The following is a 24,461-nucleotide window of genomic DNA, read 5'->3' on the forward strand; positions in this document are numbered from 1 at the left end:
AGGTCAACAGGTAGCTGGGGGAGGTGGTGCACGCCTGTAATCCCAGCGATTGGAATCAAAAATCATAGATTTTTGCCGTCGATTTCCTGAGGTTGAGGCAGGAGAATTCCAAGTTCAAAGCCAGCCTGGGCAACTTAGCAAGGCCCTAAGCAACTTAGTGAGACCCTGTCTCGAATAAATAAGTCAACAGGGCCAGGGATGTAGCTCAGTGGTCAAGCACCCCTAGGTTCAATCCCCAGCACCCCCACCAAAACAAGTCAACAGGTGTCAGATGGCCCCAGGTGACCATGAGCATCTTTGCTGAGCTTGATGGTTCACCTATAAAGTGGGTTTTTATAAGCTCTTTGCCTCATGGGGCCGCTGAGGGGGCAAGCAAGGGAATGCTCATAAAACATGGAGTTAACAGTCACTCAGCAAATATTTGAGCACCTACTGTGTACGCTGGGAGGTTCTGGGAATGGGGAAATGACAGAAAACAAAGTAAATATTCCCATTCTCCTAGAGCAGTTACTGCTACTCCCTTCTCTGCTGTGCTGGGGAATCAAACCCATGGCATTCAGCATACTAGGTGAGCACCTTCACTGAGCAATGACTCCAGCAGCTACAGACAGCCAGACAGCTCTCTCCCCTCCCCCACTCCATTCATAAAATGGACTCTGCATTATTTTTTTCGTTTCTTTTTTTAAAATTTTATTTAAAAAACCTTCGGTGCAATATTAAAAAGCAATACAGCCAGCTGGAGCAATGATCGACAGAGGAGAGGGAAGAGGACAGAAGACCCAGGGACCCCACCCCAGATGCTCCCCAGGGGCTGGAGGCCAGGGGCAGCAGGCTGGGGAGCAGGCATGGGTGGTGGGGGAGGAAGGAAAGACCACCCACCAAAATGAACAGGCAGAACAAAACATTTATATAAGAAACATCTGGCTGAACTGAATCTTGGGGAGACGGGAAGCCCCCCTATTTTTTTTCTCCAAAAATGTCCTGGGTTGTGGGGAGGGTTGGCCTTTTGGGGTGAATGAGCAGGCCGAGTCCCACCCCATACTCTACTACTGTAGAGTAGGGGATGCATTGGGGGCAGGTGTGTGTGGGACAAAAGGGAGAGCAGAGAAGGGCGTGCCCTCACGGGAGTCTCTTATGAGGGCTGAGGGTGCCTCCATCCAGCTCATGGACTCTGGGGGTCTTGGGCAAGATGGGGGTTGGAATGGGTGGGGGTAGGGGCAAGGCTGGATGCTCAGCCCAAAAAGCCATCTGGGTCATCATCCTCAAAGTGGCCTTGCTGAAGCACCTTGATATGATGCTCATAGATTTTCAGGGCTGGGCCCAAACGGATAGACAGGCCGGTCAGCACATCTGTACGTTGCATGAGCAACAAAGACTTGCCGTCGATTTCCTGAGAGGGACAGAGGGAGGATCAGAGTCCATCCCTACCAGGCCCTCTGTGTGTCTGTGTGTGAGACCTGGGCTGGGAACTCACCTGTTCTTGGAAAGCTGTGGCCTGCTCCGGGAAGCCTGCCTCAGTGAAGTACTCCACCACATCCATCACCGTCCACTCCACAGGGTCAGCTGGCTTCTCCTTGCGTCCTGGACTGCATCAAAACAGAGGGTGCCAGTAAACACACTGATGCCCTTGGGCCGTTTTGCACACTTGGGCCCTACCCCCATGTCTCAAGTGCCCCAACTTACGGACAGCCAAAGGGGGTTCCGTCGGCCCCAGGTAGGGCTGGTTTTCCTGGGGGCAAAGGCACAGGGGATGGGGAATCTGGCCCGGTGGCAACAGAGGCTAGGAAAAAAAAATTATGTGCCTGTGGCATTGACTTAGAACTGGGGTTTCTTTCCAACAGGCAAACACCTTCCCAGCAGTCCTTACCTGATCCCCCCTCCTTATTCATGGCCGCCATGGAGAACACCTGGCGACTGCCGCTGCCAGGTACTGATCCCCGCACTTCATCCTGTCCCTGATGAGGTCCACAGGGCGTCCACTCTTTGACCCTCTCCTTGGCACTCTGAGGGCCCCGCTCGCCATTGACCTGGTGATGCTGGGCACCCGCAGGACGGTCACTCTCGGGCACTTCTGAGCCCTCAGACACATCATCATCATCATCATCATCTTCTTCATCTTCCTCTTCCTCTTCTTTCTCAAGCACTCGCTCTTCTCCACCTCTCTGGGGCCAGGGAGAGAAGCATAGTGGCTGTTCTAGTCCTAGACCCAGATCCTGGGATCCCAGACCGAGTAGTGTGCCCAATGCCACCTTTCATAACAATACGGACTAACTTTTACGCATTCATCCTGTGCCAGGCTTTGTGTTAATAAAACCCTCACTAGCCAAATCTCACTAAAGTCTCTCAACAACCCCAAGGGGTCGCTACTGTTACCAAGAGGCATTTACACCTGAGGAAACTGAGGCTCGGCGAGATTAAATCACTTGCCAAGGTCACCACGCACGGAGCCCGCAGGGAACGCGCGCAAAGCGCGCAAAACCCCGGCCACCCGCCGCCCAGCTCCACCCGGGACTCGCGCCCCCTCCACCAACTTCGCCCGCACCTGCCCACCGCGCAGCGTCCCAGCTCCTCGGCGCGCTCACCTTGCTCCGCGACGCGCGGGCGCTGGCGGACGGCGGCGCCCGTCCGGGCCTGTCCCCGCGGGGCAACGCAAGTGCTCCGAGGCGAGTGCGCTCCAGGCGGCCCCGCGCTGCCGCCTCCTCCTCTAGCAGCCCCTGCACGCGGCCACGGGTCAGGCGGCCGCCGGCACCGCCGCTGCCCCCGAGGTAGCGCACGACTTCCCGCAGGCTCACGGGCCGCGCCGGGCCGCCGGCCCGCGCCGCGCCCCCCTCCGGCGGCGGCTGTGGCTGCGGCGGCGGCGGCTGCTGCTGCTGTGGCGGCGCCGGCGGCTGTGGCGGCGGCGGCAGCGGCGGCTCCCGGGCGGCGACGGCGGGCGGGGGGGCGCGGCGCGGGCCGGCCGGGGGCGCCACTGCCGGGGGAGCGGCAGGCGCGGGCGGTGGCGCGGCCAGGGGCGCGGCCCGCTGCGCGCGGGGGCCCGGCTGCGCGGGGCCGGGCGAGGGGGGCGCTGTGGCGGCGGCGGCCGCGCGGGGCGCCCGGGCCGGGGCGGCGGCAGCGACGGGCGCGGGCGGTGGCGGCGGGGCGGGTGTGGGCGGCGGCGCGGCGGCGGCGGCGGCGGCGGGGCCCCCGCGGGGGGCGCGCGGCGGGGCCGGCGGGGTGGCTCCGCGCCGGGGCGGCTGGACGCGCGCCGCGTTGCGGTACGAGATGCTCCCCTTGTAGCTGACCCGGAGCACGGCGCGCTGCTGGATCAGTTTCTCGAGCTCGGCGCGCGTGCGCTCCGGCTCCGGGCCGTGCCGCCGCCGCACCATCCGGCAGATGCGCTCCAGGTCCGGCCGCGCCTTGCGCGAGCGCAGCGAGTCGATGGTGTCCAGAATCCACTCTTGGTAGTGCGGGGAAGCGGCGGACGACGAGGCGGCGGCCGCCGTGGTGGCGGCCGCCGCCGTCTCTGGCGGGGGTAGGGCCGGGGGCCCCGCCATGCCTCCCGCCCGGCCCGGCTGCACCGTGCGCGCTGCCTCCCTCCCAGCGCGGCGCCCCCCTCCCCGGCTCTCCTCCCTCCGCCGCTGCCCGCCTCCTCCGCCTCCCCCCCCGGGGGGCGCAGCGCCTCGGCGGAGCGGCGGCGGCGCTGCTGTTTCTTTGCAAAAAAAAAAAAAAAAAAAAAAAAAAAGAGCGAGGGAGCGAGAGAGAAAAAACAGTGAGAGAAAGAAAAGAGAGAAAAAAATATGCACACACTCACTCACTCGCACGCACGCACACACAGACCCGCTTCTGCTGGGCGCGCGCGGGGCCGGGGATGCGAGGAGGGAGGAGGGGAGCGCGGCGCGGCCGGCCCCTCCCCGCCGCCGCCGCCGCCGCACGCGCGCCCTGCGCCCGGGACACTCCGGCCCCCCTTCCTTCCCTCCCTCCCTCCTCCCCGCCGCCCGCCTTCCTCCCTCCCACCCCCACGCGCCCGCTTTTAAGGTGGAGCCCGGGCCCCCCGCCCGCCCCCTTTACCCGGCGCTCTCGTTCACTCCGGCTCGCTCCGGCCCCCCCTTACAACTCCCGCGCGCTTTTTAAGGAGGCGCCGCGGAGTTGGCGCCGGGGCGGGGGCGGGGGAAAGCGGCGGGCGGGGGAGGGGGAGGGGAGCGCCGGGGGGAGGGGAGAGGGGGCGGGCAGGGCGGGCGGGCGGCGCTCGGCCGCCCTCCAGCCATTGGGCGCGGGACCCAGACGTCCCCGGCGCCCAGCCCCCCTCTCCACGCCTCCCCGGCGCGCTCCGCTCTCGGGACCGCACTTACCGGGAACTCGCCGCCCGCGGGTCTGGGCTGCTGCGCTCTTAGAGCGCTGCGGGGACCCTCGGGCCGCCGCCGCCCCTGCGCCCCTCTGGCGCGTCTGGCCCCGCGCGGAAGATGCGGAGTGGGGGGCGCGCGCGGGCTCCCCGCTTTACCCTTCCTGCCAAAGCCGCCCCCGCCGCCGCTCGGCCTCCCGGCGCGCGGGCCCCAGCGTCTCCCTAGAGCGCCCTCTCCGTCCTGGGCTGGACGAAAAGGGGCGCGCCGAATTCGCAGATTTGGGGACCCCGAATTCGGGGTCAAAGGGCAGTTGGCTCCCCTTTCTCTAACGGGCGGAAGGAGTGGTGGAATTCCAGCGAAGCCTGGTTTTACAAGGACTCCAGGCCAGGGCCTGATTAGCCTGGATGCCCTAGTCCGAAATTCGCTTTCCAACCCCCTGGGGTTGTGTGTGGGTGACCAAAGTCAGGAACACCAGCGACACTTTTTTTTTTAAACAAAACTTTATTGGTAATAGTTTTCAAATATGTTTACAACAGCACACTGTTCAAGAGGAAGTCTCGTCCTTCGCAGCACACAGGTTGAATGCCCCCACGCCCACCTGGGGCCCCACCCCAGGCCTGAGAGCTCCTCTGGGTTTAGGGAGAAGTTTTGAGAGGGACAAATACGGAGATAAACGGGGTGGCTCCCCATCCTTCTATTGAGAGAGAAAAGCACAAATCAGACAGGGGGCGGGGAGAAGTGGTGATGGACAGCTGACAGCTAAGCTAGAGGAGGGGCATCCAGGATGGGGGGCGCTGAAGCTCCTGGGTGGATAAGACAGGCAGCCTCTCCCCAGCAACCCTGGCCTTGAACTCTGGGCCCTGTGTGTGGCGGGGGACTTTTCCATGTCCTTTTGTAGGGTTGCCTTCCCAGCTGAGCTGAAAGGAGGCTGGACATTAAAATCTAGCTGAGAATAAAATTAAGGAGTTTGAGATGGGGGCTGCTGCTGGAAGGAGAGACCCTCGGCTTGGTGCTCCCCCTCTATCTTTTTGGGGGACAACTCCTCTTTGGCAGGGAGAGGGGCAGCTGCTTTGTCTGGCTCCCAAAGCCCGAGGGTGAAGAAAGGTGTGTTAGGGGGAGGAGGCAAGGGCTTACTACAGAGGCTGAGACCCCAGTAGGGAAGGTTGGCAGAAGACCCCCTGGGAAGGGGGATGGGGACGTTAGCAGCTCAGGGCAGAGGTTCAAACCCCAGTTCCTTCCTGTTCAGTCAGTCTGCTTCCCAGCCTTTTTAAAATGGCTTTGGGGAGTGGGAGGGGGACATGAGAGGAGGCGGGGCAGAGGAAGGAGGAAGGGAGGCACTGGTGGACCTTAAATAAGATTTTAAATTGTATTTTAGAAAAATTCTAGCAAGCAGCCCAGTGAACGTGTCACCAAAACTCTCCTTCCCAGGCAGGACTGCATCAAAGGGAAGGTCAGCTTTTCATTCATTCACCCTCGATGCCCAGTGCCAGGGGCAGGGTGGGGCTGGGGACTGGAGTTAAGTTTGGACCCCTCTTTCCTCACCCAGTGCCTGGATACACCAGCAAGACCTGGTCTGACTGGAGCTGAGAAACTCATTTAAAATGGCAGAAGTGGGCTGGGGTGGGGTGGGGATCTGTGGGGGAGAGGGGCAGGAAGGGGAGGGGAATAAGGGGAGCAGCTGGTGTTTCCATCCCTCCAGATATCTGGGCTTCCTGCTCTCCCTTCCCTGGTGGTGGGGTGGGGATGAAATTAGATGCAAGGAACTCTGGGGCCCTCTGGCTGTTCAATCCAACCCTCCCACCCCCCCCCCCCACAAAAGAAAAAAAAAAAAAAAAAAAAAAAAAAAAAAAAAGAAAGAAAAGAAAACCCATGGGGATACAGGCACACCCCTAAAACTCAGCAAACTCCTTGCCACACTTCTCATTGATGGAAACCCGGATCTCTTCCTCCTCATAGTCGTCAAAGTTACTCGTGTCCCCAGGGCCTTTAAACTTTGGTATGAAGGGAGCTTCCACCTGGAGAAGGATCAAGAACCACCCAGACCTCAGCAGCTATCACTGTCATCATTATAACAATAAGTGCGAACGGTCTAACATTCATGAGATATTTACTTTGACTCAGGTCTGTGCTTAGTTATGAATTCTCAGCAACCCAAGTTTAGGACTACAACCAGCTCACCAAAGGGGAAATTACTTTCTAGGGCAGCATCTCTTGCCAAGGCCAGAGTGGCCCAATAACCCCAGACCCAGAACTGCATCTCTTAATCCTCCCTGGCTCAAAGCTGCCTACTTTACAGTGATCCTGAGCCTGCACGTTCTCTTCAAAACCCCCCTTCTTTTCTGTCTCTCCATGGGCAGTTCTCCCTGACTCTTGGCCTCCTCCTCAAACCCTCAGCATGCCTGGGGAGGGGGCTCACCTTTCTCTGGTAGATGGCAATCCAGTCAGTCGTGGCAAACCACTTGTGGTTCTTGATGTCGTTGACCCCATTCTTGAGGTTCCCGAAGCGCTTGGTGAGATCCACCTGCAGAAGGTTCCGCAGCAGGTCCTTCAAGTCAGAGCTGAAGTGGGATGGGAATCGCACCTGGAAGTGGGGGCACAGATGGAATGAGGGGCTGGGGTGGAACCTGAGAGGCCCTGAATGCTGTTTTTGCGTTCAGCAGTCCTAGTAGGCAGAGGTCCCAAACTTGAGTGCCTGCTGGAATCTTGTTCAAACAGCTCACTGTCCACTTTGGAGCTCATGACTTAGGTCTGGGTGAAGCCTGAGAATCTGCATCTGTAACAAGTTCTCTGGCCATGCTGGTTCTGCTGGAGAGGGGACCTCTTAAAAGAACCTCTGCTCTTAGTAAGTGTCATGATGGTTCCCATTTCAGAGAAGAGGAAACTGAGATTGGAAGGGTTAATAGTGAACCAAAGGTCATGGGGAGCTGTGGGATGCTGATTCGTTCCAGGTCTGTTGGGGTTACATGCTTTGCTGCTGCTTCTAAGCCCTCTTTGCTGGGCTCTTGGGACTTCTGCAAGTCTCATGCTCATGAGCAAAACTCCAGCCCCCCACCCACAGCCACGACTTTTCTGTTTTTTAAGGCCCAGCTCAATTCTTCTGGAAGCATACCCCCAATTCTCTGAACCCACAGTCTCGTATGCAAACAGTCACTGCTTTTACAGCCATAAAAACTGACTTCTATCAGTTCCACTGAGGGCTGGAGGTACAGCTCAGTGGTAGAGTGTTTGTCTAGCACGTGTGAAGTGAGACCTGCATTCAACTTCCAGGACTGGACAGCCAAACCAAGCCAAACCAAACTGACTTCTAGCCCCTGCTCTGCCTCTCTCATGCTGTGTGACCTTGGCCATGGCCCTTAACCTCTCTGGGCCAACGCCTGCCTCTCTGATATGGGGCACACATCCCAGGGTTGTGTGAAGGAGATAACACTGCTGAGGGTGCGTGGGAACTGTACACCACTACAAAGAAGGGAATTATGCTCATCTTCCCCTCGTCCCCCCTTGGAATCTTCTTTGGACTTTTTTTCACTCTGAGCCACCATCTTAGCAATTCTGCCTGGTACTGTTCTTCCCTCTGAGTGATGCTGACTGCTGCTGGCTCAGAGTACCCCACGCTGCAGCTGGCGACTTCTTCCAACCTCCTGGAAAGGAAGATGGCAGGCTCCCCAGTTCACAGATGGGTAAGAGGAGGCTCAGAGAGGCAAAATGACTTGGCTCAAAGTTTCAAAGCCGACAGGTGGCAGGGCGGGGAGTCAGATCCAGGTCAGCCCACCACCCCTGCCCAACCCCTGGGAATTCTGAGCCAACCAGTAGCTCTCCGGAGGGAGATGCTGGCCCAGGCAGAGATGGCCAGGTGGGTGAGCAGAAGGCAGAGGTGGGGTGGGGTCCCTAAACTCTCAGTCCCTCAGCACCCACCAGGCGCCGTCACTCCCTGCGGCATGACCTCGACCAGACGTGCCCTCTTCTGAGCCTCCGTTTCTGCATCCCTCCCATGGAGGACAGGGCTTGGTCCACTCTGTAGACTTGAGGTCAAACGGTTCCATCACCTCTGACCTGAACCTCAGGTCAGCAAGGCTTGGGAAGGAGCGCAGGGGCCTGTATCCTGCGTGATGGGAGGGGCTCCCTGGAGGCCAGGGGCCGCACCTGGGAACCAAACACATTTGCTCTTCTGCTTTGGAACTGGTGAACATTCACACTATGGGACACAAGGAAAGGAGGAAGGGCCCTGTCAGGGCAGCATGCTTTTGTGGCTGCACATGAGGCTCCAGCGGGTAGAAGTCCTGGGGTTTGCTCGTGGGCACAGGCTGTTGCAGGTGCCGGCCTCCGTGTGGCCAGGACATCCGCTTCACTCACTGGCCTGACTTAATGATCTTCCAGCTTATTCTAGCAACAAGCAGGGGCCGCAGGCAGGGTGGGGTCTTTCCATTTCTTTCAAGGCTCAGCCCCCACATCCTGGCCTCACCTTCCCAGAGACGATTTTCTCGTAGATCTGGATGGGCTGGTCAGCGAAGAAGGGCGGGTAGCCAGCGGCCATCTCATAGATGAGAACCCCCAGGGCCCACCAGTCCACGGCCTTATTGTAACCCTGGAGCAAGAGGGAGGGGGCGTGGGGTGAGGGGAGAAGGGTGGGGATGGGGCGAGGGCTGCGTGGGATGGGGAGGGGACGCGGAGGGAAACGCCTACTTTGCTCAGGATAATCTCAGGGGCCAGGTACTCGGGGGTCCCACACAAGGTCCAGGTGCGGCCTTTCACGCGTTTGGCAAAACCGAAGTCTGTCACCTGTGGGCACAAGAATGGGCAGTTGGCCAGGAGGGAGGATTCTAGTCACGGCCCCCTGGGCTGCCCCGGCCCAGCCGGGTGGGCACCTGAATGTAGCCCTGCTGGTCAATGAGGAGGTTCTCCGGCTTCAGGTCCCGGTAGATGAGGTCGAGGGAGTGTAGGTACTCGAACGTCAGGACGATCTGGGCCGCATAGAATCGGGCATGGGGCTCACTGGAGGGGACAAGGAGGAGACGTGAGGGTGAGCTTGGTGGCCACACCCCCACTCGTCCAGCAGTGGGTCTGCACAGTCTCCTGCACAAGAAGACACCCCCAGTCTAGCTATCCGAAACGCGCACGTCGGGCCCGCACGGAGCCGCGCTGGGGCCCAGCCTCCCGGGGAGGCTGAGGCGGAAGGATCCCTTGAGCCCAGGAACTTGGGGCAGTCTGGGTGACGGAGAGGCTAGTCTCGACTTGAAAGAAAAGGGCTGGGGTGTAGCTCAGTGTGGAGTGCCGGCCTGGGAGAGGCCTGGGATTCCATTTCCCGCAACACACACGCACACGCGCGCGCGCACAAGAGCAACAGGAGAACGAATCGCAGTCACACGGGAGTGGAGTGCCACCGCCCAACCACCAGGACCAGCTGCAAATGCATCTCCGCCACGTGGCTGGTTTCAAACCAGTAATCAAAGCAAAGGAGACAGGGATACAAAGAATCCGAACTGCAGCGTCCATGTCCAGAGTCCAAACCAGGCAAAACAATTCACGGGGATTGAAAACCAGAAAGGACAACTGCCTTAGGCATGGTGATTTACCAAGAAAGGGATGATGGGGCTGGGGTTGTGGCTCAGTGGCAGAGTGGCTTGCCTAGCATGCGGGAGGCACTGGGTTCGATCATTGGCACCACATAAAAATAAATAAAAAAAAAGAAAAAAAGGGATGAGCAGCGCTGGGTGTGGTGGTGCACACCTGTCATCCCAGCAGCTCGGGAGGCTGAGGCAGGAGGATCACAAGTTCAAGGCCAGCCTCAGCAACTTAGTGAGGCACTGAGCAACTCAGTGAGACCCTGTCTCTAAATAAAAGACCAAAAAGGGCTGGGGTGTGTCTCAGTGCTTACATGCCCCCGAGTTCAATACCTGATACAAAAAAAAAAAAAAAAAAAAACGGGGGGGGGGGGCGGGGATCGGAGAGCTGGGGGGCGGGCTCAGTGGTGGACAGTTTCCAAGGCCCTGGGTTCCATCCCAGCACTGCTGAATAAATAGAGATACGAACAATTTTCTGGGGTAACAAAAGTGTTTGATAATGTGTTGGGTGGAGGTTGCCAAGATGTATATAACTCAAAACTCATGGAATGGAACGCTGAAGCTCTCTAGGTACTTCATTGTATGTAAAGTATATCTACATTTATTTATCAAATAAAATAATAGTATAAATTGCAAAAATGCATAAAATTGCCAACCTTCTTTTTTTTTGGCTGGGCTTGGTGGCACATGCCTGTGGTCCCAGTTACTTGAAGGTTGAGGCAGGAGGATTATTTGCACCCAGACTAGCAGACTAGCCTGGGCAACAGAGAGAGACCCTGTCTCAGAATCCTAACAATAACAAAACGTGTTCTGGTACTAGGGACTGAACCTAGTGCCTGGCATATGTAAGCACGTGCTCTGGCCCCTGACCTGCACCCAGGTTGCCATGACTGGTGTGCTGGCTTTGCTCTGTGGTAGGTGAACCATCACAGATACCTCACACGCTGGAAACAGGACCCTTAGGATCCAGAGGCCACTTCCATGTCCAAACATGCAGGACCCTCCATGTCCCCAGAGGGTTTGGTGGCAGCTGCTCACCTGAACCTTCCGATCCGCCGTAGGTGAGAGAACATCTCCCCGCCAGGCACGTACTCCATGACCATGTACAAGTTTGAATTATCCTGTGGGAGGCAGAGGAGATCAAGGCCCCATTTCCAGAGCCCTATGCCCCTGTGACGGCCTCAGTGGCCTTACCAGGGGGGTGTTAAGACAGAAAATGAAAACGACTCAGGCTCCCTGGGGAAGTATGTTCCAAGCCCCGGCTGTGTCTGCTGAACTACACCTTGCAATTCACTCTGCCGGTGAGGAAGACGGCGCAGCCATTATCCTACCCTTCTGGAGGGTGAACATGCGGGCCAGCTCAGAGGTGGAGGGACCTGGTCAGTGTGCCCCAGCTGGAGAGAGAGGATTCTGCAGTAGCTGCGAGCTTAAGTAACTGCCACGGCTATGGTTTTGTCATCCGTAAATTTGGACTGAACCAGATGCAGCGATGCCTGCCTATCATCCCAGCTACTCAGGAGGCTGAGGCAGGAGGATGGCAAGTTTGAGAGCAGCTTCAGCAACTTAGTGAGACTGAACCCAGAGTGCCCCTGGGTTCATCACCAGTACTGGGGGGTAAAACAAACAAAACCAAAGTGACCAGGAGAGGCTATAGCATTTCCTCCTAATGAAAACGAGCTAGGCACAGCTGTGTGCACCTGAAGTCCCAGCCCCTAAGGAGCCTGAGACAGGAGGATCGCCTGAGTTTGAGGCCAGGATGGGTAACACAGCAAGATACCATCTCTTAAAAGAAAAAAAAAAAAGGATCCTTGTTAAAAAATATTATTACAAATTTCAAGAGGATAACACCACAGGTCACACGGGTGGACGGTGTTGTTGGGCAAGCTCTTGTGGCTGCTGGCTCATGGTCCAGGCCGTGAAGCTGGTCCCAGGTGCCCCTGCAGGTCTGGCAGCCACAGCTTCTGATGGCACCACAGTCGCTCACGAGGGCCTCATTCTGCTCAGAACGTCAGGCCAGCCCTACCGGGAGGGGCTCTTCTGGCTCCCATCTTACAGATGAGAAAAACGAGGCTGGGGCGCGAGGCCCCTCGTGTGGGGTCGCTGCTGAGGAAGCACAGGGCTGGGAGTCGGCCCCTGGCTGCCTAGTGGCAGTGTGTGCCCCACCCATGCATCAGGGTGGTGGTCTGGAGGGATGGCATCGAGGTGGGTGACTTGCCCAAGGTCACTGGACTAGAGATTGGCCAGCCCAGGAGCTGCTCTTGGACCTACCAGAGCTCCGGCCTGGCCCTGGCTGTGTCCCCCTCCAGGGATTTATCTTCCCCGGAAGTGGGCAGCCACTTCCTGTCCTGCTCCCTGGCCCTGGGAACTGGGAGGCTGTACTCCACGGTGGGGACCAGTGCAAGGACCTGGCTGGGGGGACCCACCTTGAAGGAGAACTCGAGTTTGACCAGGAACGGGAAGGTGACTGCTTGCAAGATGCGCTTCTCGTTCAGGGTGTGCTCGATCTGTTTCAGCTTCACCACCTGCAGGCAGGAGAGGTGGAGGAGAGAGTGCGAGAGGGGCCTGGGTGCCTGGGATGAGCGGAGCCAGGGCTGGGCTGATTCTTTCAGCCAGAACCACTGGAGCACCTGTGGCCTGCCAGACCCCAGGCGGGATGCTGAGGATAGCAAGGAGGAGGCCAGGGGCTGCCTGTCCTCACGTGGCACACAGGCCAGAGCAAAGAATACTTGAGTCCCAGCCTCATGGCCTAGAGGGTTCTGAGCTGTGTTGGGGGAAGCTTGGGGCCTGTGGATACCCAGATAAGGCCTCTGGTACAGTCTGGGAAGAGGGTGAATCAGAGAAGGCTTCCTGGAGGAAGGGGTAGCTTGGCTGGAACTGGAAAGACAGGCAGGCACAGACTGAGGGGTGGGGGGGTTAGAGATTGCCTTCCCTTTCTTGAGAACTCCATTGCACACCAGCCAGGACCTTGAGCTGACCCCTCCTCAGCCTTTAGCTGTCCCCTAACAGTACATACCATGAGCAGCCACCTCGAGAACAGACTCCCTCCCCTTCTCTCTCTCTCTGTGGTGCTGAGGATGGAACCCAGGGCCTTGTGCATGCAGGCAAACATTCCATCGCTGAGCTACATTCCCAGTCCCCACATCTTTTATTTACTTATTTTTAAAGAGTCATTAAGTCATTGATTTATTTTAATGTATTCTTTTTGTCCTTGTGGAGCTGGGGATGGAGCCCCGGGGCCTGTCCAAGCCAGTCTCTTGCTGGATCATGACAGCAGTCCGAGAAGGGTGTGCCAGGGGCCGGACAGTGGAAGCCCAGGCCCAGCGCGGGAAGAGACTTCTTCAGGGTTGCACTCGGTCATGGTGTGCATGCCCCAGCGTGGCACACAGGCAGTGGGCTCCGTGGTGCCGTGAGGGCTGTGCTAGGCCTTCTCCTCTGCACTCACACACCTGCATCCTTGGGGTCCACACCTGTGCTGTCCCGTGCAGCTGCCCCAGCCACAGGGGCTACTGAGCCCTTGAAGTAGTCAGCTGACCACGGAATGCAATTTAAAATTTCTGGTATCTAAAAGGAAAACCTCAATGTGCTCAATGTGGGTACTGGATGATTTTTTTTCTTTTGCAGCATTGGGGATAGAATCCAAGGCCTCGTGCATGCTAGGCAAGCCTGGGACCGCTAGGCTGCAGCCTCGGCCCTCTGGGAGACCTTTACGGATGTTTTGAACAACTCTGGCATGTGACTCTCGTCTTTGCTGTAAGTGTAAAATATGCAATAGATCTCAAGACACTTTAATGAGGGAGGAAAAAAATGTAAAGTGTCTCATTAATATTTTTGTTAACATATTTTTTTGGTTGTCAATGGATCTTTTAATTCATTTATTTATATGGGGTGCTGAGGATTGAACCCAGGGCCTCACACGTCAGGCAAGTGCTCTGCCTCTGAGCCAAACCCCTGCCCCTCATTAATACATTGGTAACATATGGAAATGATACTCTAGATCCACTGGCTTCATTACAACATATGGCTGCAATGAATTTGCGGGGCGACGGGTGTGGCTCGGCGGTAGAGCCCTTGACTAGGACACGTGGAGCCCTGCGACTGACCCCCAGTACTGGAAGGAAACAAACTGCAGGGCTTGGTGGCTACGCCTGTAATCCCAGCGACTCTGGAGGCCAAGGCAGGAGGATTGCAAGTTCGAGGACAGCCTTGACAAGTTAGCGAGACCCTAAGCAACTTAGCGAGACCCGTCTCCAAATAAAAAATTTAAGAAGCTGGGGATGTGGCTAGGTGGTAAAGCCTCGCTGCGCTCAACACCCTGGACCAGAAAAATTAAAAAATAAAAATAAAAAATAAATAAAAATTCACCTGTTTCTTTGAAGTTTTTAATGATAGGACAACTAGAAAAGTCAAAATCCCTTCTGTGCTTTTTGTTCCATTTGTTACGTTGTGCTGTGTGACAGCAGTGCCCGGCGTCAAGTAGTATCGCAAAGATCTCAGGGAAAGAATGCCCATCAAGACCACTTCCTCCAGGGAGACTGCTCTCCTCCACACAGCCGGGCACATCCTGTGCCGCTGGGGTTGGTCTGGGGAAGCTGTGCAGGGCTCTCCTAGTCCTTTGGCTTGGCATGGCATGGGGGCTCAGGGCCCATAGTCATCCCTCAGTGTCCACAGGGGTTTGGTTTCAGGACCTTCTACAGATACCAAAATCTGCAGCTGCTCCAGTCCCTTGCATAAAATGTCACAGTACTTGCACAGAACTTTGGTCCATCCTCCCATAGACTTTATTTTTCTGTAAAATGCTTTACTATTGAGCTCCACCCTCAGCCTGTATACTTTAAATCATCTCTAGATTACTTAGAATACCTAATAAAATATCTACATGTCACTTCATTCATGGGGATTCAATGTTGTACTTTGCATGTGGGAAGTTAAAAGTTTTGTCTTTTGGAACTTTCTAGAATTTTGAGGGTGGTATTTTCAATTTGTGATCGTTGGAATCCATGCTTACAGAGCCTGTGGAGACTGGCTGGTGAGGGGGCGAATGAGTGGGTGGGAAAAGCACTCCAGGTAGTGGGCTCAGGATGGGTACAGCCTGGTGGCGGGACCAGAGCATGTGGCCAGCCGGGCTTACCTTCTGTTTGTCGAGGATTTTCATGGCATAGTGATTCCCGGTCTCCTTGTGCTTTACCAGCATCACCCGCCCAAAGGAGCCCGTTCCAAGGGTCTTGATTCGATCAAACTGATCCAAATGGGCTGTGTTCTGTGGGTAGAAGGGTCGAGGGCGGGTCAGGGACGCTTCTTCCCTGTGGCCTGTTGGACCAGGGTCTGGGGTATCCCCTGTGTGGCCGGCAGAGGGGGCCCTGGGGAGCTGGTAGTGAGGCGGTGAAGACAGGGGGCTGGACAGCAAGATGGTGGAGGCACATTCCTCCAGGCGGTGGCAGGGGCCAGATCCAGCTCTGGCCTGGGGCCCAGGAGCTGCTGGCAGCTGCATGGGGGGGCTGCCAGTTGGACAGGCATGGTGGGTGGGGGAGCTCGGCGGTGTGTGGTCAGGTAGAAGCATGGGCATGTGAGGAGAGAAGGGAGGCAGGCCTGGAGCCCCAAGGGGTCCTAAACTTTTAAGTAGGGCAGGGACAGTCATGGGGCGGCCTGCAGCGCACTCCGCGCAAGGCTCTGTACCTGGAGGGGCTTACCTGAGCGGGATTTTCCCATTTTTTAAGAAAATCTTCTTTGGCTTTGGCTAAGAACTCTTTCACTGCAAGGAAGAGAGGGGAGGGTTAGATGGAGACTCCCACCTCATGGGCTGCTCAGGTTACTTCTGGGGTATGTCCACTTGCGCACAGTGGGGGTACACCTGCCAAAACCTGACCTTTTCCCAGTGCCTTTGGGTACCCTTGTCTGAGCTAGAGGCAACTTTGGGGGATCCTAATCTGGGCTGGGGCCTGGGTACCCCCTGCCTACAGAGAAAGTGGGATCCAGCCTCCAGTCCACCCAAAATGGGTACAGGGAGACTCAGGGGTTGCACCTAGGGGGACAGAAAGACGCCTAGGCCGGCTCACCCCTGCGTGCCCCAGTTCTGACCAACATTCCTTGGCCAGGGAGTCCGCCAGCCAGCTGAGGTATTTATAGCCTTTGGGCCTGGCTGCTCCTCTGGCCCCTTCTCTGGGGAGGCCAGGCCTGGGGTGGAGGCCTCTGAGGCTCGGGTAGCAGGCGCCCTTGGGGGGCTCAGCTGTTACCTTGGCCCCCAGCTGGCCCTGTGCCTGTCTTTGCCAATCGTGGGGCCTTGGTGCAGTGTGGGTCAGAGGTAGGTTCACTCGATGCCCACCCCTGAATGGGCCCACATCACAACCGCCTGACAGACACCTCCCTGGTGGACCCCTGGGCCGGCAGCCTTGTCTATACTTTCTAATTCGACTCACTCCACAATCTTTCTTTTATCCATTTTCCATTTAATAGCCTAGGAAACCGAGGCTTGAAACTGCACCCCTAACGACTGAGAGGCGACCCAGCAAAGTGGTTAAGAGCCAGGGCTTGGGGATGAGAGTAAGTCCAGATGCCTGTCTGATCCCTGATGAGCTGTGTGACTTTGGACAACTGACTTTACCTCTCTAGGCCTTAGTTTTCCTCCTCTGTAAAATGGGACTAATAAGAGCAATGACCTCACAGGATGGTTGTAAATGTTATCTACAATTTTTCAAAATATTTTTGAAATGTAAGTAGAAAAAACAGGGAGATTCATTGAAAGCTCAAATCTTTTCTTTTAAAGAAATGAAGTCTGCTGAGTGCAGTGGGGTACACAATGTGGGAGGCTGAGGCAGAAAGATCGCAAGTTTGAGGCCAGCCTCAGCAACTTAGTAAAGCCCTAAGCAGCTTAGGGAGACTGTCTCAAAATAAAAAGAAGGGCAGGGGATGTGGCTCAGTGGTAAAGTGTCTCTGGGTTAAATCCCCAACCCGCTGCTGGGAAAATGAAGAAATGATGTCTGGCTGCGTTGCCCAGGCTGGTTTTGAACTCTTGGGCTGAAGTGTTCCTGCGTCATCAAACTGCTGGGACGACGGCATGTACCACCAGACGCAGCTGAGTGCTCAGATCTTAACTGCACAGCTTGATGGATTCTGACATCACAGATTCATCCTGCAGCCACTGCGCATGGCCGGGCACTGCTCTTTAGGTGCCAGACTTGAACTGAATGTCTTCTTTTCTCTCTTTTTTTTAGTACTGGGGATTGACCTCAGGGGTGCTTTACCAGAGTTACATCCCCAGTCCTTTTTATTTTTATTTTTTTAATTTTGAGACAGGATCTCATTAAGCTGTTGAGGCTGACCCCCAATCCTGTGATCCTCCTGCCTCAGCCTCCCAAGTCACTAGGATGACAGGCATGCACCACCACACCCAGCTAAGTACCTTTTTCTTTTCTTTTTTTTTTTTTTGTCTTTTCTTTTTTGAAACTGGGGCGCAAACCCAGAGCTCTGCCAATGCGATGCTGAGCTACATCCCAGTCCTGGCTAAGTGTTTTTGATGTTAAAATCCTGACTTTGCCATGTCAAAGCTGCTACTCTTCCCCTTGTACAGATGAGAAGACTGATCAGTCCTGAGATTATCTGCCTGACCCATTGTCCGTGAGGTTAACTGCTTCACTACCCACTCAGACACTGGATCATGAGGTACTAGGTGCAAGCAGTGCAGTGGGGTGGCCTGTGGACAGAAGTGTCCTCAGCCCCTCAGGCTCCTGCTGTGGCTGCCCCCCTACGGGGGCCCTGCAATCTTGCACTCTGACCTTGCTTGTCATCTGCCTTCTAGGAATCCCGCACAGCCTGGTGGGTAGCCACCATTCCCCACTGTCCCCGAGACTCTCCGACAGCATTCAGAGAGAAAAGCCCTTCAGGGGACTAAAGAAGGACGGTTCGGAGACCCTGCAAAAGGCGAGTGGGCCACGAGCGAGCAGGTGGTAAGGCCGAACTCGAGGCTCTGCTCCACGGGGCTGCAGATCCAAGAGACTGCCCTGAGCCTGGGGTGACATGGCGCCTTCCCCGGAGACCTCCAAACAATCCCCGGGCACAGGAGGGCTGGGCTGGGGAGAAGTTCTGGTCCTGCTCCCCCGACTCAGTGGCTCTGGCTGCTGCCAGCGGCCTGCTAAGTGGCCCACAAGCTGCCTGGCTCACCTTCTTGGGCATCCCAAAGCCTGGGAGGGCCTGGGCTGTTGTTTCCTTCTGTGCCACTGAGGCCCTGATGGCTTGTCAGGCTAGGGGACAGGTATGAGGGGACAGTGCCAGGAGGAGCAGGTAGAAAAAGAGGATTAATGGCGCTGGGCCTCAGCCAGGCGCCCCCACTCACCTCCGCTTCCTGCTTCTCCTGGCACAGGATGGCATAGGGGCTGGGTGGGGTGGGGTGTCTGGGGCCCGTGTGGCCCTGGTCAGGGAGGCTCAGGGTGCTGGCTGCGGCTTAGGTCCTTGGAAGGTGTGGCGCAGGTAGCCCAGGAAACGAAGAACCAGGTGGGCCCAGAGGAACAATTGCAGCCACAACTGGAAGGTGACATCTGAGTCCCCACCCTGGTTGCTGCTGGATCCCAGATCCATCCTAGGCTTCCCTGGTCTTTCCTTGGAATCTTCCCTTTGCTGGGAACCAGGAAAACACAGAGCCTGTGAGCTGGCTTCCTTGGGAAGGCCTCAGGGGACGGGAGGAGGAGCTGGTTGCCACGGAAGCATTTAAAGGTACCTGCTCCAGGCTGGCCAAGGTTTGCAGAGGCTCTCCTTGGCAGGAGGAGGTGGGAAGATTCTCCCGAGGATGTCCCTTTGGCCGGCCTGCCTGTCTTGGGGCAGGATGGATGTTAAAGCTAACTTCCCCTTCTAGGGACTTTCACTGCTCCCAAGATGCCAGGCCCTGCCTTCCTGGGTGGGTGCTAGAGTGTCTGGAGGTGGGCAATCAATGTGCCCAGGGCAGTGCCCACTAGGCAGAGGAGAAGGAGTTAAGGCCCTGGCTTAGGCAACAGCCAGAGGCTCCCTGGGGGCTGAAGGAGCCCCATAGCTTATTAGTTAGCTGGAAGAACAGCTGGAGAGAAAGGTGGGGGGGTGACAGGAGTCACCCTATCTCCTCCTGAGTTCCTTTCTATGTGAAGTCCCCAAGTCCTGCTACCCCTGAGAGAAATGGGCACATCTGGTTCTTTGTCTTGTTCCTATGTGGGGGTGGAGAGGGGAACAGCGTCCCGGGATGTCCTTGGCCTCTGTCAAACCTTGCCCTGTGCTTGGCTCTGCTTGCGGCCATGAAAGTTCAAACCGGAAATGAATGGCTAAACCGAGGGGCGGGGGAGGGGAAGCAGCCTTGACCATCTTCCTCCTCCTTTCCAGATCCCAAAGCAGTGGAGGGTCAGTTCCCTGCTGGCAACAGGAAGTGGCTTAGGTGGGTAATCTAGCGGCTGCTACCCTGCCCACACCTCCCACACTGGGGGCAGTGGTGGGTGCCACCAGACTCCACTCTGGTAGGGATTTGCTTTGGGCTCACAGAGAAAACCCCAGGCACCCTGGAAAAGCCAGGGCCACAGTAGGGAACAGAAATCTGGAAATCTGTCCTGGACTTGAATGTCAAATTGTGCAAGGGGCTTGGGGAGCCCCTTGGAAGGAGCCCTGCTTAGGACCTTCTCTCCCCCAGACAGCAACCTCTGCCCTTCTGCCCATGGAAACTTGACAGTCCTCAGCATTTGGGGTAGCAGTGCCCAGCCTGGGCTGGGAGCCCCAATACGGATTGCCTAATCCTCCTGGATCCCCTACTGTGGGTTGTATCACATCCTAGTCTGTGGGAGACCCCCAACACTGGACTGGACTCACCCCCATTCTGGGCTGGACCCTCCATCCTGGACTAGATGATCCCTGAGTCTCTGTTGGACCCCAACATTGAGGCAGACCAATCTTCATCTGAACGGAATCCCAACACTAGGCTGGCCACCCCACTGCCTCATTCTGAGTTGGACCCCCACTCTGGGTGGTCCATCCCCTCTTCTGAATTGGGCCATTTATACCCCCTGCTCTTCCCCAAGCCCCACAGCCCAAGGGTGTTAGTAAGGGAGGGGTTTCCAGGACAGCCAGGGGTCTACACACCTCTCTACCTGCTCCCCCAAACCCTACTGCAGCCCCTCCCTAACTTGAGGGGCAGAGTGCCTGGGAAGTTGCTATAGCAACAGACTCAGCCTCACCATCGTTGGAGTTGGAAGCCATCACTCAGTCTTCCTCTCAGGGCACTAGGACTACGGTGGCTGGGAAGGCTCAGGAGACCTGCCTTACCAGCTTGGCTGCCCATCCCCAGAGCCCTGCCTAGAGAGGGAGACAGGGAGTTGGCGGGGTGGGAGCAGGAAGAGAAACCCAATCTGGAGGCCAGTGGATACAGAAAAGGGTAGATAGAACCCTCTGAATTGCTATTAGCCCAATTGGGCTAAAGGCAAAGCTGTCTTGGCAGAACCTCCTTGGCACCCATACAACTGCCAGTGCACAGAAGATTTCTGACCCTCTTGAGCCTCTGTAGGATGTTAGAGGCAATAGTTCTTCTCATCCAGGGACCTCCTGTATGTATCTTTCTCTCAGTGCCCGGATTCACTTGTCTCTGAGGTCTGGGAAGCTTCTGGGGAGCTCCCTCTTACCAGCTCTGTCTCTTTCCCTGTGGGCCAACTCCCAGGGGTGTCTTCTAGCTGGTACCAGTTGAGACCTGAGCCCCACTTGGCTGGCTGTCCTGGAAGCCTCCTGGGGTTGCTGCCCTCTCTCAATTCCTTCAGCCCTCAGCTTCTTACCCTGGCCCTTGCCGATGACTTCGTCATCTTAGGGTGCAGATTTCCCCCATCCCCTCCACCCTGAGCTCATTCTAAATCCTTGCTCTCTTGCCTTGGCACAGAGATGGCAGCTCAGGGGATGCGGGAAGCCTAACCAGTACCTACTAAGGCTGGACATCTTCCTAACCCAAGCCGGGCGGGCATCTGCCAGATGAAATGCAAGTGCCCCCTGCAGGATGGCTTGGCTACTGCCCCCACCCCTGCCCCATCCTGGTTACAAGAGGACAAATTCTGTCTGACTCCATCCTCTCAGAATCAAAGTGTTTTGAAGCAGTGAGGGCTTGCCTCCTCATTGATTTCCTTCTCTGGGAGGATACACAGCTTCTGCCGTTTTCCAAAGCATAACCTGGTCCCGCTGGCAGAACTTGAAATTATTTTAGAGATGTTTCATTATAAAGTTACACTGTATTTTAATGTGTATCAGAGAGAATGTAACTGGCGGAGCGATCCTGTGATTTCACTTTATACTAGTCCTTAGGATAGGATCATGGCTTACCTCTAAACAGAAATAAGTAAATATTTTATTATATTTTCTTTTATTTGAGATGGGGTGTTACTATGTTGCCCAGGTTGGTCTTGAACTCCTCAGCTCAAGTGATTCTCTCACTTAGTGTCCCTAGTAGCTGGGACTACAGGTGGGTGCCACCGCACCTAGCTTTTATTATTTTAGATTAAGAAAGTATTAAGAATAAAAATCTGGCAGGCAGTTTAAGAATGTCTGCGTTGGAAGCCAGGTGTGGTAGCACATGCCTGTAATCCCAGCAACTCGGAATGCTGAGGAAGGAGGATGACAAGTTTGAGGCCAGCCTCAGCAACTAAGTGAGGCCCTATCTCATAATAATTTTTTTTTTTAAAAGGGCAGGGGATGTGGCTCAGTGGTTAAGCACCCTTGGGATCAATCTCTAGTACCAAAAAAAAAAGAAGAAAAAGGAGAATGTCTGGAGTCAGGCATGGTGGCACAAGCCTGTAATCCCAGCAACTTAGGATAGCAAGTTCGAGGCCAGCCTAGGCATGAGACCCTGTCTCATAAAAGACAATTTTTTTTTTTTAATCTGAAAAAAATGGGGAAATTCTGGGGTCTAGGAATAGCTGGTAGATAAATCTGGATGTGAATCCTGTCTCCGTGACATCATCGATGTCAAGCTCAGATGGCTCATTTGGGAAATTCGAATAAGAGCCCACTATGGAAATCACTAGAGCAGACATGTCTATGGAACCCATCCAGCCTGGCACATCCTAGCTGCCCCATAAAGAGTAGCTCTATCTCATTGTGATCATTCACTCCTGAGTATCTGGCTTGCGCGGTGAAAGAATTAGCAGTTCCTTCCGGAGCCTCTGATCTTTTCCTTGGGATCTCTTTCCCGATGCGGCTTTCCACCCCCCACTGCATGTGTTTGGTATGCCTTGAAGGTTTTCCAGGACTATGTCATCTCCCCAACTTTCAACTGAGCCACTGCAATATATAGCTGCCTGCCTCCACCTTCCACCTCCCTGCGGGCCTCACCTGCTGGGGGCCTGGCCCCTCCCCTTCTGCCTAGTCCCCTCCAAGTTCATGCCCAGACCGTTTTTGGACACTGCCCACCTGCTCCTCTGTCATCAAGCACTCAGCTACAGGCCCTTGTGTCCCTGTCCCCCGCCCATTGGTGACACGCCAGGCTCTTCAGGACTGCTGTGCACTCTGCTGTCTGCATGTGTGCAGGGAGAAAGTTCACAGGCTTTCACAGCTTTTTCATAGTTTTCCGAGAGGGGGCATTCTGGGACTCAGACACTGGGGTTTGAGACCGAGAACTGGGAATGTGTTGGATGTGGCTTCCCTTTTCAGTTCGGAATATTTCTGGGTAACTGGAAGGGAATCCCAGCTGAGGTCCACCTTTAGGCCTTCAGTGACAATAATTTAAGAGCTGGAAAAATTGGGGAGGGGGCTCAAGACCATTTCTGATGGCATCTCCAAATACAGAATCTTTTTGTCTCTCTAGATGGAAAAGATACTAACATACTTGGGGTCCAGGGAACTGAAAAAGCCTCTCTCTAGTTGCGCCCTGGGTATGTAGAGAATCCATTTGTCCCTTGGCAAAGCAAATCACTAGCTGTCACTCATTACTCTCCTTGACTACCTCCCCCCATCCCCAAGTCCTCTTTCTGATCATCCCAGTTCAAGACGAATGAGCTTTGCCAACCCCAGACACTTCATTCCCAGTCAGGAGCCAGGAATGGGTGAAGAAGCCCCAGGGGACTAGGTGAATGACGGAGCCTCAGTTGTGAAACACCATTTATTGAGGGGCCCACCAACCAGCATACAGCCCACAACAGGGTAGGAGATGGGAGGAAGCCATGCCGCAAGCCCCCCACCCCAAATCCAGGAAAGAGAAGCAATGAATCCAAGCAAGACCAGCTCGAACTTGGCTTTGGAAGCACTGAAGCTCCCAAAAGACATTCTCTAGGTTCACAAACAGTCTGCTACCCCAGCCAGGGACAGACGCTTGCTTGGAGGAGGGAGTACAAGCAGAGAGTCAGAGTGACAGGATGCGAGAGGGACCCAGAAAGATCTTGTCCCCCATGCCAAGTGACACAGAAGGGAAAAACAATGCTGGAGGTGGCTCTGGGAAATGCTCAAAGGGGGAGTACGGTGGGCCCAGGGGGGACTGTGGATAAGGTGAGGAGGGGAAGGGCAGGAGAAAGATGGCGGGGGCTGGAGGGGGGAGGGGTGTGGTCACCAAGTGGCCAAGGTCTCTGCGGGGTGGAGGCAGACCCCACAGCCCTCCCAGACTGGTAGAAGCCTGGGTAAGGGTCAGGCTGTGGCTCCCATATGTGAGAGAGGTGAGTGAGGAAGTGGGGGGATTCGAATCTGGGGACAGGGACCAGGAAAAGAGGGGGTGGGGTGGTGACAGGGACCCATGTGGGGCCCCAGCGGTCATACGTGCCATGGTTGGCAGTGACAGCTGGGTGGGGGGGGCACAGTCTTTGCAGTTGGGGGGCGGCCGGCCATCGCAAAAGAGCTTCTACGGAGGTGGAGGTAGGGCCCCTATGCAGGCTCTCAGGCCCAGCCTCGGACAGTCCGGGGGAAGGGGTGCTGGGGGGTGAGCAGAGAGGAATGGGGGGGCCCGGTGGGGGGAGGGGCCAGGCAGTGATGGACAAGGCGCGGGCTGGCAGCGCGGGGCCGAAATCAGGGTCACGGCCCGGGCACTCACCGCTCTCCTGCTCGCTGCCCTTCTTGGCGGCGGCGGCGTTGCCCATCGCGGCGGCGACGGTCGGGGCCGGTCCCGGAGCTGCGGTGTGGCGGGTGCTGCAGGCGGCCAGCGGCCCGGGAGCGCGCTGGGCGGCGGAGGCAGCGGCCCCTCGGGCTGGCTGCGCTGGCTGCGGCGCCGCGACCCCCGCCCAGCCCCTGCTTCCCGCGTCTCTCCGCGCCCGCCCGCCCGGGATTCTCAGTCCAAGTCCGCTGCTGTCCGTGACGCCCCCGCAGCCCGCTGCTCATTGGCCTAGGCCTTCCTGACTGACGGCGCCACGGCGCTGTCCATTGGCCCTCCGACGCCCTCCCGCGCCGCCATAGGCCCTTGGCCCCGTGACGCGCACCGTGGACGCCTGGCCATTCACAGGCTCATGAGGGCCCAGCCGGGCGGGCAGACGCGTCTGATTCGCGGGGTCGCCCGGTAGGGCCCGGGGCTCTCTCTGGCAGGCCGCCGATTGGTGGAGGCGCGCTGTCAGGCAAGCCCCCAAGCAGAACGTTCAGTGTCAATCCCGGGGTGAGAGGGCGGGGCGGAGGCGCAGACTGCGGCCCGGGC

General features: G+C 56.6%; 3 protein-coding genes across 3 annotated transcripts; all 3 read right to left on the reverse strand.

Annotated features, from left to right (window-relative positions):
- Positions 1-665: 665 nt before the first annotated feature.
- On the reverse strand, positions 666-3,946 carry SAMD1 (sterile alpha motif domain containing 1). The gene is made up of 5 exons (XM_079116625.1): positions 2,583-3,946; positions 1,868-2,162; positions 1,684-1,780; positions 1,475-1,586; positions 666-1,390 (listed from the first exon to the last, which is right to left on the reverse strand). Exons 1-5 carry the CDS (start codon positions 3,531-3,533, stop codon positions 1,232-1,234), a joined length of 1,614 nt encoding a protein of 537 aa, XP_078972751.1. The 5' UTR covers positions 3,534-3,946; the 3' UTR covers positions 666-1,231.
- Positions 3,947-4,800: 854 nt separating this feature from the next.
- PRKACA (protein kinase cAMP-activated catalytic subunit alpha) lies at positions 4,801-24,138 on the reverse strand. Its single transcript, XM_079116626.1, has 10 exons — positions 23,871-24,138; positions 15,565-15,626; positions 15,006-15,134; positions 12,301-12,399; positions 10,916-10,998; positions 9,182-9,308; positions 9,000-9,095; positions 8,779-8,901; positions 6,736-6,900; positions 4,801-6,334 (listed from the first exon to the last, which is right to left on the reverse strand). The coding sequence occupies exons 1-10, from the start codon at positions 23,914-23,916 to the stop codon at positions 6,209-6,211; spliced, it is 1,056 nt and encodes a 351-aa protein (XP_078972752.1). The 5' UTR covers positions 23,917-24,138; the 3' UTR covers positions 4,801-6,208.
- SMIM46 (small integral membrane protein 46) lies at positions 15,565-21,506 on the reverse strand. The gene is made up of 2 exons (XM_079116628.1): positions 18,204-21,506; positions 15,565-15,626 (listed from the first exon to the last, which is right to left on the reverse strand). Exon 1 carries the CDS (start codon positions 18,443-18,445, stop codon positions 18,293-18,295), a length of 153 nt encoding a protein of 50 aa, XP_078972754.1. The 5' UTR covers positions 18,446-21,506; the 3' UTR covers positions 15,565-15,626; positions 18,204-18,292.
- Positions 24,139-24,461: the final 323 nt, after the last annotated feature.

The sequence above is a fragment of the Sciurus vulgaris genome, assembly GCF_902686455.1.
Source record: "Sciurus vulgaris genome assembly, chromosome: 16".
In the NCBI taxonomy this organism is placed as follows: Eukaryota; Metazoa; Chordata; class Mammalia; order Rodentia; family Sciuridae; genus Sciurus; species Sciurus vulgaris.